Source organism: Manihot esculenta, chromosome 10 (genome assembly GCF_001659605.2).
Source record: "Manihot esculenta cultivar AM560-2 chromosome 10, M.esculenta_v8, whole genome shotgun sequence".
NCBI classification, from domain to species: domain Eukaryota; kingdom Viridiplantae; phylum Streptophyta; class Magnoliopsida; order Malpighiales; family Euphorbiaceae; genus Manihot; species Manihot esculenta.
Window position 1 is genome coordinate 6,109,637 of NC_035170.2, and position 13,867 is coordinate 6,123,503.

The following is a 13,867-nucleotide window of genomic DNA, read 5'->3' on the forward strand; positions in this document are numbered from 1 at the left end:
GAGTAAAAGTATTTTATATAATATATTTTAAATAAAAAATATAAAAAATTAAATATTATACAATTTCACTCATTTCATTTTAAAATCTACAATTTAATTTAATTTATATTAAAATAATAACTTGTAGTATTACAATATTAGCAAACTTGCAGTATAAATAATTTAACATAGAAGTATAATTTTATAAATTAAACCACGAACGACATAAAAATCACTATGGATTTCTTAGATTTCATGCCATTGTCGTTTGAAACGAGGATTGCCGCAGCTTCCACATTCTTTGCAAATAGAATATGCAATAAGTACAGGCAAATTTAAACAATAATTTCAGCAAAAAAAATAAGAAGAAAGAATAACTAATTCCTATAAAGTACCCTCAGGACCCTCGTCAAAGAGAGAACCTAACCATTTTTGGAGTTGTTTGGTGAGATTAAAAAGAAAAGAAAAGAAAAGAAAAGAAAAGAAAAGAGTGCAGCCATGGGTATTACTGAAGCTCCCAGACGTCTGATAGTGAACCATTACAAGTCAAGACTATGGTTCTTGTTGCACTTTATTTTGGGCGAAAGCAGAAAGAGTGTGTTGGGCTTCTTTCATTGCTCAGACGAGGGGCTTGATTTCTTCAAAATAGCTAATAACTATTGTTTGTTATTGATTTCCTGGTTCTTACAAGTGTTTCTTGGTCTTATTGACAAGCCTTTGATGCAGCTTGGCCATGCTGTTGAGTACTTTCTCAACTTCCTCTCGCAAAATGGTGGCTTCTTTGATATTCTCATGAACTTTTTACTTGGTATGAACCCTCTTTCTTTCTTTCTAATTACTTTAATTCTTTCCTTTCCCTTTTTTTTCCCTAATTAGCTCCTATCAATATACTTAAATAAGAGTATCTTTGTCTTAATTTATGAAAATTCATTCAGATGAATATGTTACATCAGGTCTAAATAGATCTGTAGTGTAAAATAATAATAAATCTATATAAATCCTAATTATTTTTATTATGAGTTTACGCAAATTCGATTTATATAAAAATTATTCTATAGGAATTTCTATTATTAGAATTTTTTTGAATATCTAGATTTATATATAATTCAATTGAAATTGACGTAAAATTTAATATCATAATTGATCTTGTAAAAATATGATAGAGAACCCATATAGATATGATATTATAATTTTTGATTAGTTAAGTATACAAATTAATTCAAACAGCCATATTTATAAAAAGTTATTATTGAAATTACTAAAAATTAAGAGAGTATTTGTCTTTATCTTATGTATAATTTGTCATTGAATTAATCAAATTAATTTAAGAGTAAGTAGTATTCGATTCAAATTGAAAATTTTGATAAAACTGAATTAATTTACAATTTTAAGTTGATTTTTTTTATTTGGTTCAATTTTTATTTTTAAAAAATTTGATTATTTCAGTTCGATTTTAATTATAAAAAAAAAATTAATAAAATTGAACTCAACCGATTAATGGACAGTAATATATTATTTTTTATAATATCGGGAAACTAAACTATAACCAATATTAAAATATTTCAATTAAATTTTATAATATTAAAAATAAGATGTAAAAAATAAAAAAAATATTAAAAAATTAACTGATTAAATTAAATCAAATCAAATTAAATCAAACCAATTTGATTTAAATCTATTTCTGCCTAAATCAATTCTGTTCGATTTTTATAAATACTATAATTTTAATTTTCAGTCTATTCAATTTAATTTGATTTTGAATCAAATCGACTGAAAAGTCACATCTAATGATAAGTATTAAAAATAAGCTAATATGCTTATTTCTATATTTTGTGAGTTTTATAAGTTTAGGTTATAAGCTATAAAAAAAAAATAGAATTATTAAATATTCTTTTTAATAATTTTAATGTTAAATATATTTATAAGCTAGTTATTACAAAACATATAGACTTATTATCAGCCAATTATAAGTAGCTAAGATTAAGGCAATTCATTGGCTTATTCAGCTTGCTTTTACTTACAGTGTAATGAAGGAATCCCATAATTATAAATAACATATGTGAGGTAAAATGGCAGGAAAACTGAAGAAACCAAAAAGAGGCACAGAAGATTTCTTAAGTATCATTGCACATTTGGATCCAAGGATAGATCTAGACAAAACTGGATTAGTTTCAAACGAAAAATATGAAAAGGCAATTGCAGAGGCAAACACAGAATGGGAAAGTAAAAAATTGATGGATCTTTGTGTCATGGCAGCCAAGATAGCTTTTGAAAATGCCAAAGTTATTGAAAAAATTGTCAATTCTTACTGGAAGGTGACCACTGATAACTTCTCATTCTTTGATAGTTGATTCCATAATGGCTTGGCATGTAATGAAATTATTGCTCTCATTTTTTGCAAAAACAGATGAATTTTGTGGGCTTCTATGACTGTTGGAATGGAAGGAGAACTTGGAATGGTAAGAGAAATTACAACTTCAAATGATCCCTAATAATATTTAAAATGATATTTACCATTGGTAAATCTTATATCTTGATTTAAGATCAAGTCTAGATAAGAACTTGAGATCTTTTGTGCTTATATTTTATTTGGGTTTTCTTTCTTGAATCAAAATTGTTAAAAACAATTCACTCTATTGATAACATGTTCCGATAATTGTTTAATAGAAAAACACAAGGAAAACAACACCCAAGTGTTCATATTTACTGACAAGCCCCAAGATGCACATCTGATAGTAATCAGCTTCAGAGGCACAGAACTTTTCAACGCTCAAGATTGGATAACAAATCTTGATTTCTCTTGGTTTGAGGTTCCAAAAGTGGGAAAACTTCATATTGGATACTTAGAAGGGATGGGGTTAGGGACCAGAACCGATGCTTCATCCTTTGAAAGCCACTTCCAAAGGAAGGATACAAATTTCTTCCATTTAGATGCAGAGACTGAGAAGCAAATGCTTGAAAACTCAAATAATAGTGCATACTATACAGTGGCAATAACGCTCAGCCACTTGCTGAAGGAGAATAGGAATGCAAAGTTTATGGTGACAGGACATGGCTTAGGTGGGGCACTCGCTATTATGTTTGTAACTCTTTTGGCAATTCAAGATGAGGGTGAGATAATGCAAAGGCTGCTGAATGTTTACACATTTGGGCAGCCAAGGATTGGAGACGAGAAGTTAAAGGAGTTTATGGAATCCCATTTGAACTATCCAAAGTATTTCAGGGTGGTCTACTCCAATGATATTATGCCTAGGGTGCCTTTTGATGATAAATTCTTCCATTATAAGCATTTCGGAGATTGCCTTTACGTTGATGTCGGATACTTTGTCCAGGTATTATGTTTTACAATTTTTAGTACTTATTATTATAACTATTGCATAATTATATTTTAGCCGGTGAAATGAGATGGTGAGAGTCTCTTTTACCTTTAACTAATGATTTTGAATTCAAACTCTGACTATGAATTCTAGATACTAAAAAATTATTGTATAATTATAGTAGACCATATTTCCAAGAATAGAAGAATTTTGCTGAATATATAATTTGGCCCATAATTTTTACCAAAAAATTAGTTGACCCTTATTAATTTTAACATTTTTAACTTTATAAAGTGTAACTATTTAATCAATATGTGCGTATGTAGTTGACACACGCTTTAAATTTTCAAGATTTAAATAGTTAAAGTTCATGGTAACATTCATATTCGTTGGGTACGGTGTTCAGAAAATAGAGTCGTCCATTTATTAGTTAGAGAGTCTATTCATCATGGTAGATTCAAGATTTGGATTGACATTCCTGATTGTCTCTTGAATTATTATTCTACAAGATAAATAAAGTTTTTCTTGATTAAAAAAAAAAACATTCTACATGTATGATTCTAATTACTAAACCTAGAAATGCTTGCCGTTGACCTTCCACTTACATCCTTTATTTGTATTGTTTATGCAGGAGAAAGAAGAGGAGCCAAACCCAAATTTCTTTGATGTGAGATATATAATCCCAATGCACCTGACTGCCATATACGAGGTGATAAGAAGTTTCATACGGCAATTCATCAATGGACCAGAATACAAGGAGACGGGGGTTTCCAAATCCTTCAGGCTCATCGGATTGTTGCTTCCAGGAATTGCTTCACATAGTTTTGTAAATTATGTTAACTGCGTGAGACTTGGAAAGGATAAGAGTTCTTGATTGATCTCTTTACCAAGTTTCGTTTGCAACACAATTTCTCTTTCAGGAGTTATCTAAAAAGTTATTTTAGTTTCAAACCTTTGGGTTTTCAATTCTCATGTGAAGATGTGCTTCAATTGCATTCCAAAAAAAAAATAAATTGAAAAAGTTGATACTTTTTTTTCTTTGGGAAAATTTAGTTTTCTTCTCCTAACTTTTAAGAAGAATTACTTCCTATTTTGTTAGAGAATGAAACCTATATATAAATATGCCATCATGTAATTAGAATTTTCAGTTAAGTTTTGTGCAAATAAAATGTTGCGGATTTTTTATGAACGCCGAGGGTCGAATTCATCAATTAAAATTTACTTTCCTTTTCTTAATTTAATAAGAGAGTATCGACACACGATACTTTAACTTTGTTTTATTTAGATGACTATTTGAAATAGAAGAGTAGTTTAATATAAAAAGTGAAAAAAAGAGAGTTATAAGAGTGGTTTTGCCTTGCATAAGACAAAAATAAACTTAAAAGAAAAATAAAAACAATGCAATTAAATTTGAAAAATAAATAATTAATTAAAAATTCAGCTAAAGGTGATCAAATTGGAGTGTTTTGCAGTTCATCATTAATTAAAAAAATAATTCATGTTATTATTTATTATTTGATTATAGTAGTAAAATACGCGAATTTCACTAATTCTAATTCTTTCTTACAATTAAATTAATCTGATTTGCGCTTAAATTAATTTCTAGTTAACTAAAAACTTCAACACGTATGTAGATATAATTAGTCAACTGTATTAAGAGAGAATAACCCAAACTTGATCAATAAAAATACGCATTTTATTTAAATCAAATCTTCTAATTTCTTAATATAAACTAATATGTTAATTGCTACTTGTTATTAACCTAATTAAATAATTATGAATTTAATTGGATTAGTTAGCAATATATTGTCTTCCCAAGAGATTCAATAGACCTCTTAAATTCTCAAGAAAATAATAATGGAGGTGGTGTTCTTCGAAATCAAAAATTAACAGAAAATAGAAATAAGATGAATACAATTGAAGCACATAATTTCATAACTTGAATAAAATCTCAATTTAAATTAATTTTCAACTGAAAATAATTGTTTAGTCTCTAAGAACCATAATAAAATTGCAAAAACTAAACAAAAGAACAAGAAAAAGGAGAAGAAGAGAGGGGGAGGGGGCAGCACAAAGAGAGGAGGAGGGGGAGAGGACAAAATATGATGCCTAGATTTAATTTTTGGAGGCTTTATATAGGTAAAAAAAGATAAAATTTAATAATTTAAAATAAATTATACTATTCCTATCTTATCTCTATCCTAATTTGATTGTGTTTGATCACACTTGAAACTGATCTTATCATTGCTTAGGTGGTAAAATCGGGCTGAGGTGGTAATTTTTGAAATCTGTGATGAGTTGCAAAATTCACAATTTTTTCTTCATCTAATTCCTTGATTTTACTGTAATTTTAATATAAATATTTAATTTTAATTTGAATTTAATTTTGGACAGGTTTGTGAGCAGAAGTTGAGAAAAGGAAGAAAAAAAGCTAAACTAAAAGATTTTTTTTTATGCTAGGAGGTTACAACTTTGACCAAACCTGTAGTCCAAGGCGATAGGGAGATACGATAGATTTTGCCACCTAAGCAAGGATAAGATCAGCTTCAAGTGGAGTTAAATTGAATCAAACTCAATCAAATGAGGATGAAGATCAGTTTAGAATAGAGATAAGATAGGAATAATAGATTTTAGGGAAAATTACTTTGTAGTCCCTGAGGTTTAACGTAATTAACACTTCTGTCCCTCTATTTTGGCGACCCAACACTTAAGTCCCTCACTTTCTTTTCTGTCCAATTTCGTAGTCCTTCCGTCCAAAATAGCCGTTTGGGACACGTAAATTGACAAAATTAACCCTCTTCTTCTTCTTCTTCTTCTTCTTCTTTTCTTCTTCTTCTTCTTCTTCCCCTTTCTGCAACTTCTTCTTCTTCTTCTTTCTTCTTCTTCTTCTTTCTTCTTCTTTCTTCTTCTTCTTCTTTCTTCTTTCTTCTTTCTTCTTTCTTCTTTCTTCTTTCTGCAACTTCTTCTTCTTCCTTCTTCTGCAAGTTCTTCCTCTTCTTCTTCTTCTTCTTTCTTCTTTCTTCTTTCTTCTTCTTCTTCTTCTTCTTCTTCTTCTTCTTCTTCTTCTTCTTCTTCTTCTTTCTTCTTCTTCTTTCTTCTTCTTCTTCTTTCTTCTTCTTCTTCTTTCTTCTTCTTCTTCTTTCTTCTTCTTCTTCTGGGATTTCACATGGAGAGAAGGGCATTTTTGGAAAAAATTATCACATCTCACCTTTGACTCTTTGACCAAACGGTTTAAATGGACGGAAGGACTACGAAATTGGACGGAAGAGAAAGTGAGGGACTTAAGTGTTGGGTCGCCAAAATAGAGGGACAGAAGTGTTAATTATGTTAAACCTCAGGGACTAAAAAGTAAATTTCCCTAGATTTTATTTTAAATTTTATCTTTTTATGCCTATATAAAGACTCGTAGCATTAAACCTATAGATCATATTCTACCTCTCTTGCTGCCCCCACTCTCTTCTCCATTTTTTTCTCTTCTTCTCCTTTTCCTTAATTTTTATAATTTTGTTATGACCCTCAGTAGCTAAACATTTATTTTCGGTTGAAGGTTAAATTAATTTGAGGTTTGTTCAAGTTGTGAGATTATGCACTACAACTCTTTTCATCTTATTTCTATTTTCTATTAATTTCTGAATTCGAGAAACACCACCTCCATTGTTGTTTTCTTGAGAATTCAAGGGGTCTATTGAATCTATTGGGAAAACAACATATTGCTAATTAATCTAATTAAATCTATAATTGTTTAATTGGGTTAATAATAAGTAGCAATTAATATATTAGTTTATATTAAGAAATTAGTAGATTTGATTTAAATAAAACGCGTGTTTTTATTGATCAAGTTTTTGTTCTTTTCTCTTAATGCAGTTGACTAATTAAATCTATCTACACGCGTGTTGGGATTGTTAGTTAACTAGGAATTAATTTAAGTGCGAAGCGGATTAATTTATTCATAAAGAATAATCGGTGGGATTCGCGTGTTTGACTAACCAAACAATAGATAATAATATGAAATATTTTATTTCTAACCAATAATCAACTGCAAAATACCTCAATTTAATTATCTGAAAGTTTTTTTAATATTTGTTTCTTCAATTTCAATTGTATTATTTATTAATTTTCTTTTAAGTTTATTTTTTTGGCTTGCCCAAGGCAAAATCACTTTTATAAAAAAAAAACTCTATTCTTTTCACTTTTTGTATTAAACTACTTTTCTATTTCAAATTGGTCATCTAAATTAAATAGGATTAAGGTCTCTGTGGAATCGATACTCACTTACCCTATCTACAAATTTTTATCAATTAAGAAAAGGAAAGTAAATTTTAAATTGACGGATTCGGCACCCGTCAATCTGGAGCTGCCCATCTCCTTGGACTACAGGCTTGCCCAAGATTGTAACCTTCTAGTCCGAAAATTTTTCAATTCAGTCTCTTTTCATTCCTTTTCTTAACTTCCGTTCAAAAACCTGTTCAAAATCAAATTCCAAATAAAAATTAATTATTTATATCAAAATCATAGCAAAATCATCGAATTTAAAAAGGAAAAAATAGTGAGTTTTGCAACTCATCAATCAACTTTTATGTTGTGACAAATTTATTTTGAATTATTACCATAGATGTATGGTGTTTTATTATTTCCTTTATAGCGAGGCACTCTTATTAAAGAGTAGCGATACCTACATATATGTTCTTTTTTAATATGTTCCACCTAAAGCCATCTTAAAATATTATAATCAAACCCCATAAAGTGTAAGTCAACTAAAATTCAATTCGAAAACCCTCACAAGTACATCATTATGTATCTAGTTTCTAATATGATTATTTGGCGCATTCTAAAGCTGTTGCAGCGGCTTTGATACCACTTGTTATTACTGGAGGCTTAAATTCCGATTTTCAGTGAGTGACGTAATAGAAAATAAAAACATAAAGAAAATGAAGAAAAAATAGAGAAGAAAAAACACAGAAAAATTTTATGAGTTCAGATCGATCTTTGAGGATCATCCTATGTCTCAAAAGAGAGAATCATTTATTCACGATAAGTTATAGAGAGAGAACAACCACACATGCATAAACACAAACTCACACACTTTTTTACAACAAAAAATAGAGGGACGCCTACTTCTTAAATAGTAGACTCAACGATTTTGGCCTCAAAGTAAAAGACTGAAAAACCCCTCAATTCTTTTAAATGAAGACAGAAAAGCAAACATCGCCGTTTCTCCTAATCCTCTCAAAAATTTCGAGCACTTTAAGAAATTTGCGCGTCAGACCTTCCGACCTCTTTGAAGAATTCGTGCATTCAAAGCTTTCAGGCATTCTCGCTCTGTGCGAGTCTTCAGGCTTCTGGGCTACCCTTGCCCTCCAGCCTTCCATGCTTCTAAGCCCTCAATTGTTGCAGGAGAAAACTTACACCTTGAGCAGATGGATGTAAAAACAGCATTTTTACAGAGAGATCTGGAGGAAGAGATCTACATGCAGCAACCACAGGGATATGAGGTTCCTGGTAGGGAACACATGGTATGCAAGCTCAAGAGGAGTTTGTATGTATTGAAGCAGGCTCCACGACAATGGTATAAGAAGTTTGACTCTTTTATGTGCAAAAACGGTTTTCACAGAAGCGAAAAGGATTAGTATTGTTATATTAAGAAGTCTACTGACTTCTTTGTTATTTTACTCTTGTATGTGGATGATATGTTAATTGCAGGGTCAAGTATGGAGGAGATTAATAATCTTAAGGGGAGATTATCATTAGAGTTTGAGATAAAAGATATGAGTGCCGCAAAGCAGATTCTAGGTATGAGGATTTTCCAGGACAGGTATGCTGAAACTCTAAATTTGTTCCATGAGCAATACATTCAGAAGGTATTGTCCAGGTTCAGAGTTGATGATGCTAAGCTCAGGAGCACGCCTTTGGCTAACCATCTCAAATTGTCAAAGGAGCAATCACCCAAGACAGCTATGGAGCGTGATCATATGGCAAAAGTACATTATGTTTATGTAGTTGGGAGTTTGATGTATGCTATGGTCTGCACTAGACCTTATATAGCACATGCAGTAGAAGCTATGAGCAGATATATGTCAAATCCAAGAAAAAAATATTGGAAAGTTGTGAAGTGACTTCTGAGATACTTGAAAGGAACAGCTAATACATCACTTTGTTATGGGAATGGCAAGGTAGTATTAGAAGGTTTTGTCAATGCCGATCTTAGCGGAGATGTGGATACAAGCAAAAGCACATCTTGGTATGTCTACACTATAGATGGGACAGCAGTGAGTTGGATGTCTAAACTTCAGAAGTGTGTCTCTATGTCATCAACAGAGGTTGAATATCTTGCAATTGCTGAAGTTAGTAAAGAGATGATATAGTTGACTGATTACTTGAAAGAGTTGGGCAAGAAGCAACTCGACAATGTTCTTTTCACTAATAGTCAGAGTGCCATACAGTTGATGAATAACCCAGTGTATTACTTCAGAACAAAATACATCCGACATAGGTACCATTTTACTCGCAGTTTAGTGGAAGAATGTGAGATGTGTTTGAAGAAAATTGAATGTACTAAGAATTCAGCAGACATGTTAACTAAAGGTGTGGATGCTGGAAAGTTAGGGTTGTGCAAGGCTTCAGTTGGTCTTCTATAGTAGTATGAAAGATATTTGCAGCTAGGTGTCTTTGTTGGATACATTGGCATGGAGAATAAAAATGGTTAGGTTGGCTGGATTAGTCTCCAAATGGGAGAATTGTTAAGATACAGAGTCTAATAATATATTATAGACTATACATCATACTCTCCACTGTGCCGAATTTTGTTAGGGCTATTTTATCTTTTTGTATTTTTTCTGGGTATATAAATATATAATATTTTCCTAGTATATTCTGTTCCAAAAATTATAGAGAAATAAGAAAACTCTAACCGTTATGGACGTAGCCAAATTGATAAATCACGTTAAATATGTATGTTAATTTCTTTTCGTGCTTATTTTTAGATTGTGTGATTGTTCGATTCTCAACGTATATAATAAAATACGAAGAATGAAAAGAGAGTAAAGAACATCATGGTTGTAAATGGAATTTCATCAGCAAATAAAGTAGAACCATGACGAGAAATCAGAATTTTATTCCTATTGCCAGGAGATATATCATTAGGACCAGTATACTGGTATTTCCAAAATCTACTATAAAATGATAATTTCCTGCAGACCTAATTGTTCAATTTTGTATGAGAGTCCTTTCAGTAGTTGCGATATGCATGGATGGCTTTTGATTGTTTGAGGTTAAATTGGTTTTGGGTGATAGATACTGCAGAGATATATGACTATAGCCTTAACAACTACGGCACAAAATTGCACCAATATTTGGTGTAGTAGAAGAAGTGCAAGATTGCTGACCACATCCTCTTCCACCACAATAGGAAGCACGTCCTCTTGGCTGTGAGTTGCGTTTAGTAATACGTGTCGTCGGAGAGAATTGCAACATCACTATTTGTTGATTCCATCTTCAGTTGATTTTCCTTACTGAGGTTGAGACCATATGAATCATCAGTAAATTTTATCAATTTTTTTATTTTATAATCTAAATAAATAAAATGTTAATTATAAATCCACTTATAAAACTAAAATAAACAATTTTTTAGGCAAAAAGTCAATCTTCACCGTTCTCTCCCAAGCTATTATGGTGTATATATATATATATTCTAAAATTCAAAAAAATAGAGTGTACGGTGTGAGTATAAATTTAGTCAGTAGAATTGCGTCTCTCCTCTCTTTATCCCTTTTTCTTTTATTCTCTACTGACGTATAACTGTTATTCTACTAGTGTCATCTGTCTCTGTCACTCAGATCCGTACATACGGATTTGTCAGTATATTCCATTCTGTTAAACAGCCATTGAATTTTCTTAACGCACATGTTGGTAGGACTGCAAAGTGATTGGGCCTGCTATCAGGCTAGGCTGTCTTCTGTTAGATTCGCGAGTATAGCTGATTCGGCCTGCTTCACATCGTCGGTTAGGACTTGCAATGTTGAGTCGATCTGCTTGAAAATTGCATTGAGTTTTGAGATTGTATCTTTTTCTAAGACTCGACTTCAATCGGAGCGTAAGAAACCGAGTGTTGTCAATATATATACACACTACGTACAGCAAATTGAAGTGCTTTAAGAGCTGTGAGTCAATCAAGTTAAGAAGTCAGCTAGGTGATAATAACCCATGCTAGTAGCTCAAAGGAATAAAATATAAGAATGCATTGCCACAATTCAAAGCAAGCATGCTATGTGATATACTTGTCAGCAAACTCACAAACCCAAGAAAAAGTAGACGGAAGAAAGATGCCATTTGTCATTCTAACCGTAGATTTGAAGGCAAATAAAAAATAAAAATAAAAATAAAAACCCACTAACATTTCCCTGTGGAGAGAAAGAAAGCTGTGATCTGAACAAATGGAATTTAGGGTTGGTGATGAGTTAGTGGGAATTTGTGGCCTGGGATTTGTCTCTCTCCGACTCCAACCCACTGAAGTTGAAGATGATACGTGTAGTATTATTACCACATCTTTCATACTTTGTCTCTTCTCTGTCTAATATTTTATTTGGTATTGGAAGAATATGAAGAATGATGAGAAATAATGATAGCTTGGACAAAGTTCGTGCATGCTTCCTTCAATAAGAGCCAGGTGGGCCAACATTCTGGATTAGTTTACGCTGAAAACAAATCTACTTAAGAGTTGTAACTTTATTTTTAAATATAAAATTCATTTATTTTTTTATTTAAATAATATAAAAATGTTCATTTTACCTATAATAATAGTTTTAGATCGACATTTATTAAATTAAAAATTAAATATATTTTCTCTCATATAATATTTAATTAATTTTTAACTTTTTAAATCCAATCAATAATTTATTTGATTTTTAGAAATATTAAAAATTAATTAAATATTATATTTTTTTAATTTAACAAATATTGCTGTTAATAAATTAACCTAAAAAATATGCTATTGGAGGTGAAATTAATTTTTTATATTATTTAAATAAAAATTAAAAAAAATTATAATACAAAATAAAATTATATATTTTATTGTTATAAATCCTAATTAGTGTACCGCTTAACTTTGATTTTGAATATTTTGTTAAATTTATTCAATTATTAAAGTGGCGGGTTCATGATCAATTTCTAAATAATTTAGAATAAAACTCAGTATTTGATTTAAATTAAAAAAAATAATTCAAAATTAATTTAAAATTTTAATTTAATTTTTTATTTATTTTAATTTAATTTAATTTTTAATTTTAAAAATTTTAATTATTTCAATTTAATATAGTTTTTATAAGAGAAAAATAAAAAAAATGAATCCATCAGTGATAATAATATATTATTTTTAAATATAAATAGATTAAATTATAATTAAAATTAAAATATTTTAATTAAATTTTAAATATTAAAAATAAGGTGTAAAAAATAAAAAGTGTAATGAATTAAATTAAACTGAATCGAATTGAATCATATTGATTCAATTCAATTCAATTTGTGCTCAAATTTAATTTAATTTAATTTTTATAAATATTAAAATTTTAATTTTTAATATATTTGATTTAATTTGATTTTAAATGGAATGGATGGATGGAGTTCAAAGTTATCCTAATCTAATCAAAGTAAACAACAAATGCGTTCAACTTCTCTTTCGGCTACGTGGTTTAGCTTATTAATTGATTTTTATGATAAGGACATAGATAAGTCTACCAACAATATATAAAGAAGTGCGAATCTTAGTGCTTCAATAAATTTACATGTCACTTTGCATTTTAAAAAATGGCTGTATTTTTCGTAATTATGACAAAATACTATACATTTTGGATTTATTTTTATATAATTGGTATGTGAAACTCACATAATTATTTAATTAATTTAAATTAGTATAGAGTAAATTTATTTAAAAAAATAAAGTGCTCCTTATTAAATTTTAAAAATATTCTACGTATAAATTTTAAATTTTATATCTCTAATTAAAAAAGAAAATACTAAATTATTTCATCTCATCGTATGAAAGATTTATTTAAGCAATGTTAGCATTATTTTTTAAAATTAAAAAATAAATTAAATTAATAATTTTTTAATTAAAGACAATAATTGATTTATTAATTGAAAATAATAACTTATGATAGTTGGTGGCTAACTGTTGATTCTGATATATATATATATATATATATATATATATATATCACGTTAAATATATTTAATAAATTATATATCACTGTTACACTCCGATTTAATCTAATGATAAATGTATTTAAATAAATTTAAAAAATTTTAATTTTAAAATTGCAATTCCAATCTCTATTTTCAAAAAAAAATTATATATCACAGTTATTATGAGCAGCATAAAATGCTTAATAAGAATATGTATTAATTTTTTTAATAAAATAACTTATATATAAATATATAATTAAAAACTATAATTCTTTAAAGCATTTTTTATGAATAACATATTATTTATTCTATGAAGATGAATATTATATTTAATTATTATTTATAATATTTTTATATTTATTTATTATATTTTATAATTTTAAATAATTTACATT

General features: G+C 29.1%; 1 protein-coding gene across 1 annotated transcript; it reads left to right on the plus strand.

Moving 5' to 3' along the window:
• Nucleotides 1–357: 357 nt before the first annotated feature.
• LOC110624663 (triacylglycerol lipase OBL1) lies at nucleotides 358–4,339 on the plus strand. The gene is made up of 5 exons (XM_021769886.2): nucleotides 358–787; nucleotides 2,056–2,294; nucleotides 2,387–2,438; nucleotides 2,647–3,311; nucleotides 3,928–4,339. Exons 1-5 carry the CDS (start codon nucleotides 478–480, stop codon nucleotides 4,168–4,170), a joined length of 1,509 nt encoding a protein of 502 aa, XP_021625578.1. The 5' UTR covers nucleotides 358–477; the 3' UTR covers nucleotides 4,171–4,339.
• Nucleotides 4,340–13,867: the final 9,528 nt, after the last annotated feature.

Excerpts from the sequence above, each read along its gene's own strand:
- LOC110624663 (XM_021769886.2), top strand. The coding sequence starts at position 478 with ATGGGTATTACTGAAGCTCCCAGACGTCTGATAGTGAACCATTACAAG. Across the intron at positions 788-2,055 it reads TCTCATGAACTTTTTACTTG|GAAAACTGAAGAAACCAAAA; the intron begins GTATGAACCCTC and ends GTAAAATGGCAG. Across the intron at positions 3,312-3,927 it reads ATGTCGGATACTTTGTCCAG|GAGAAAGAAGAGGAGCCAAA; the intron begins GTATTATGTTTT and ends TTGTTTATGCAG.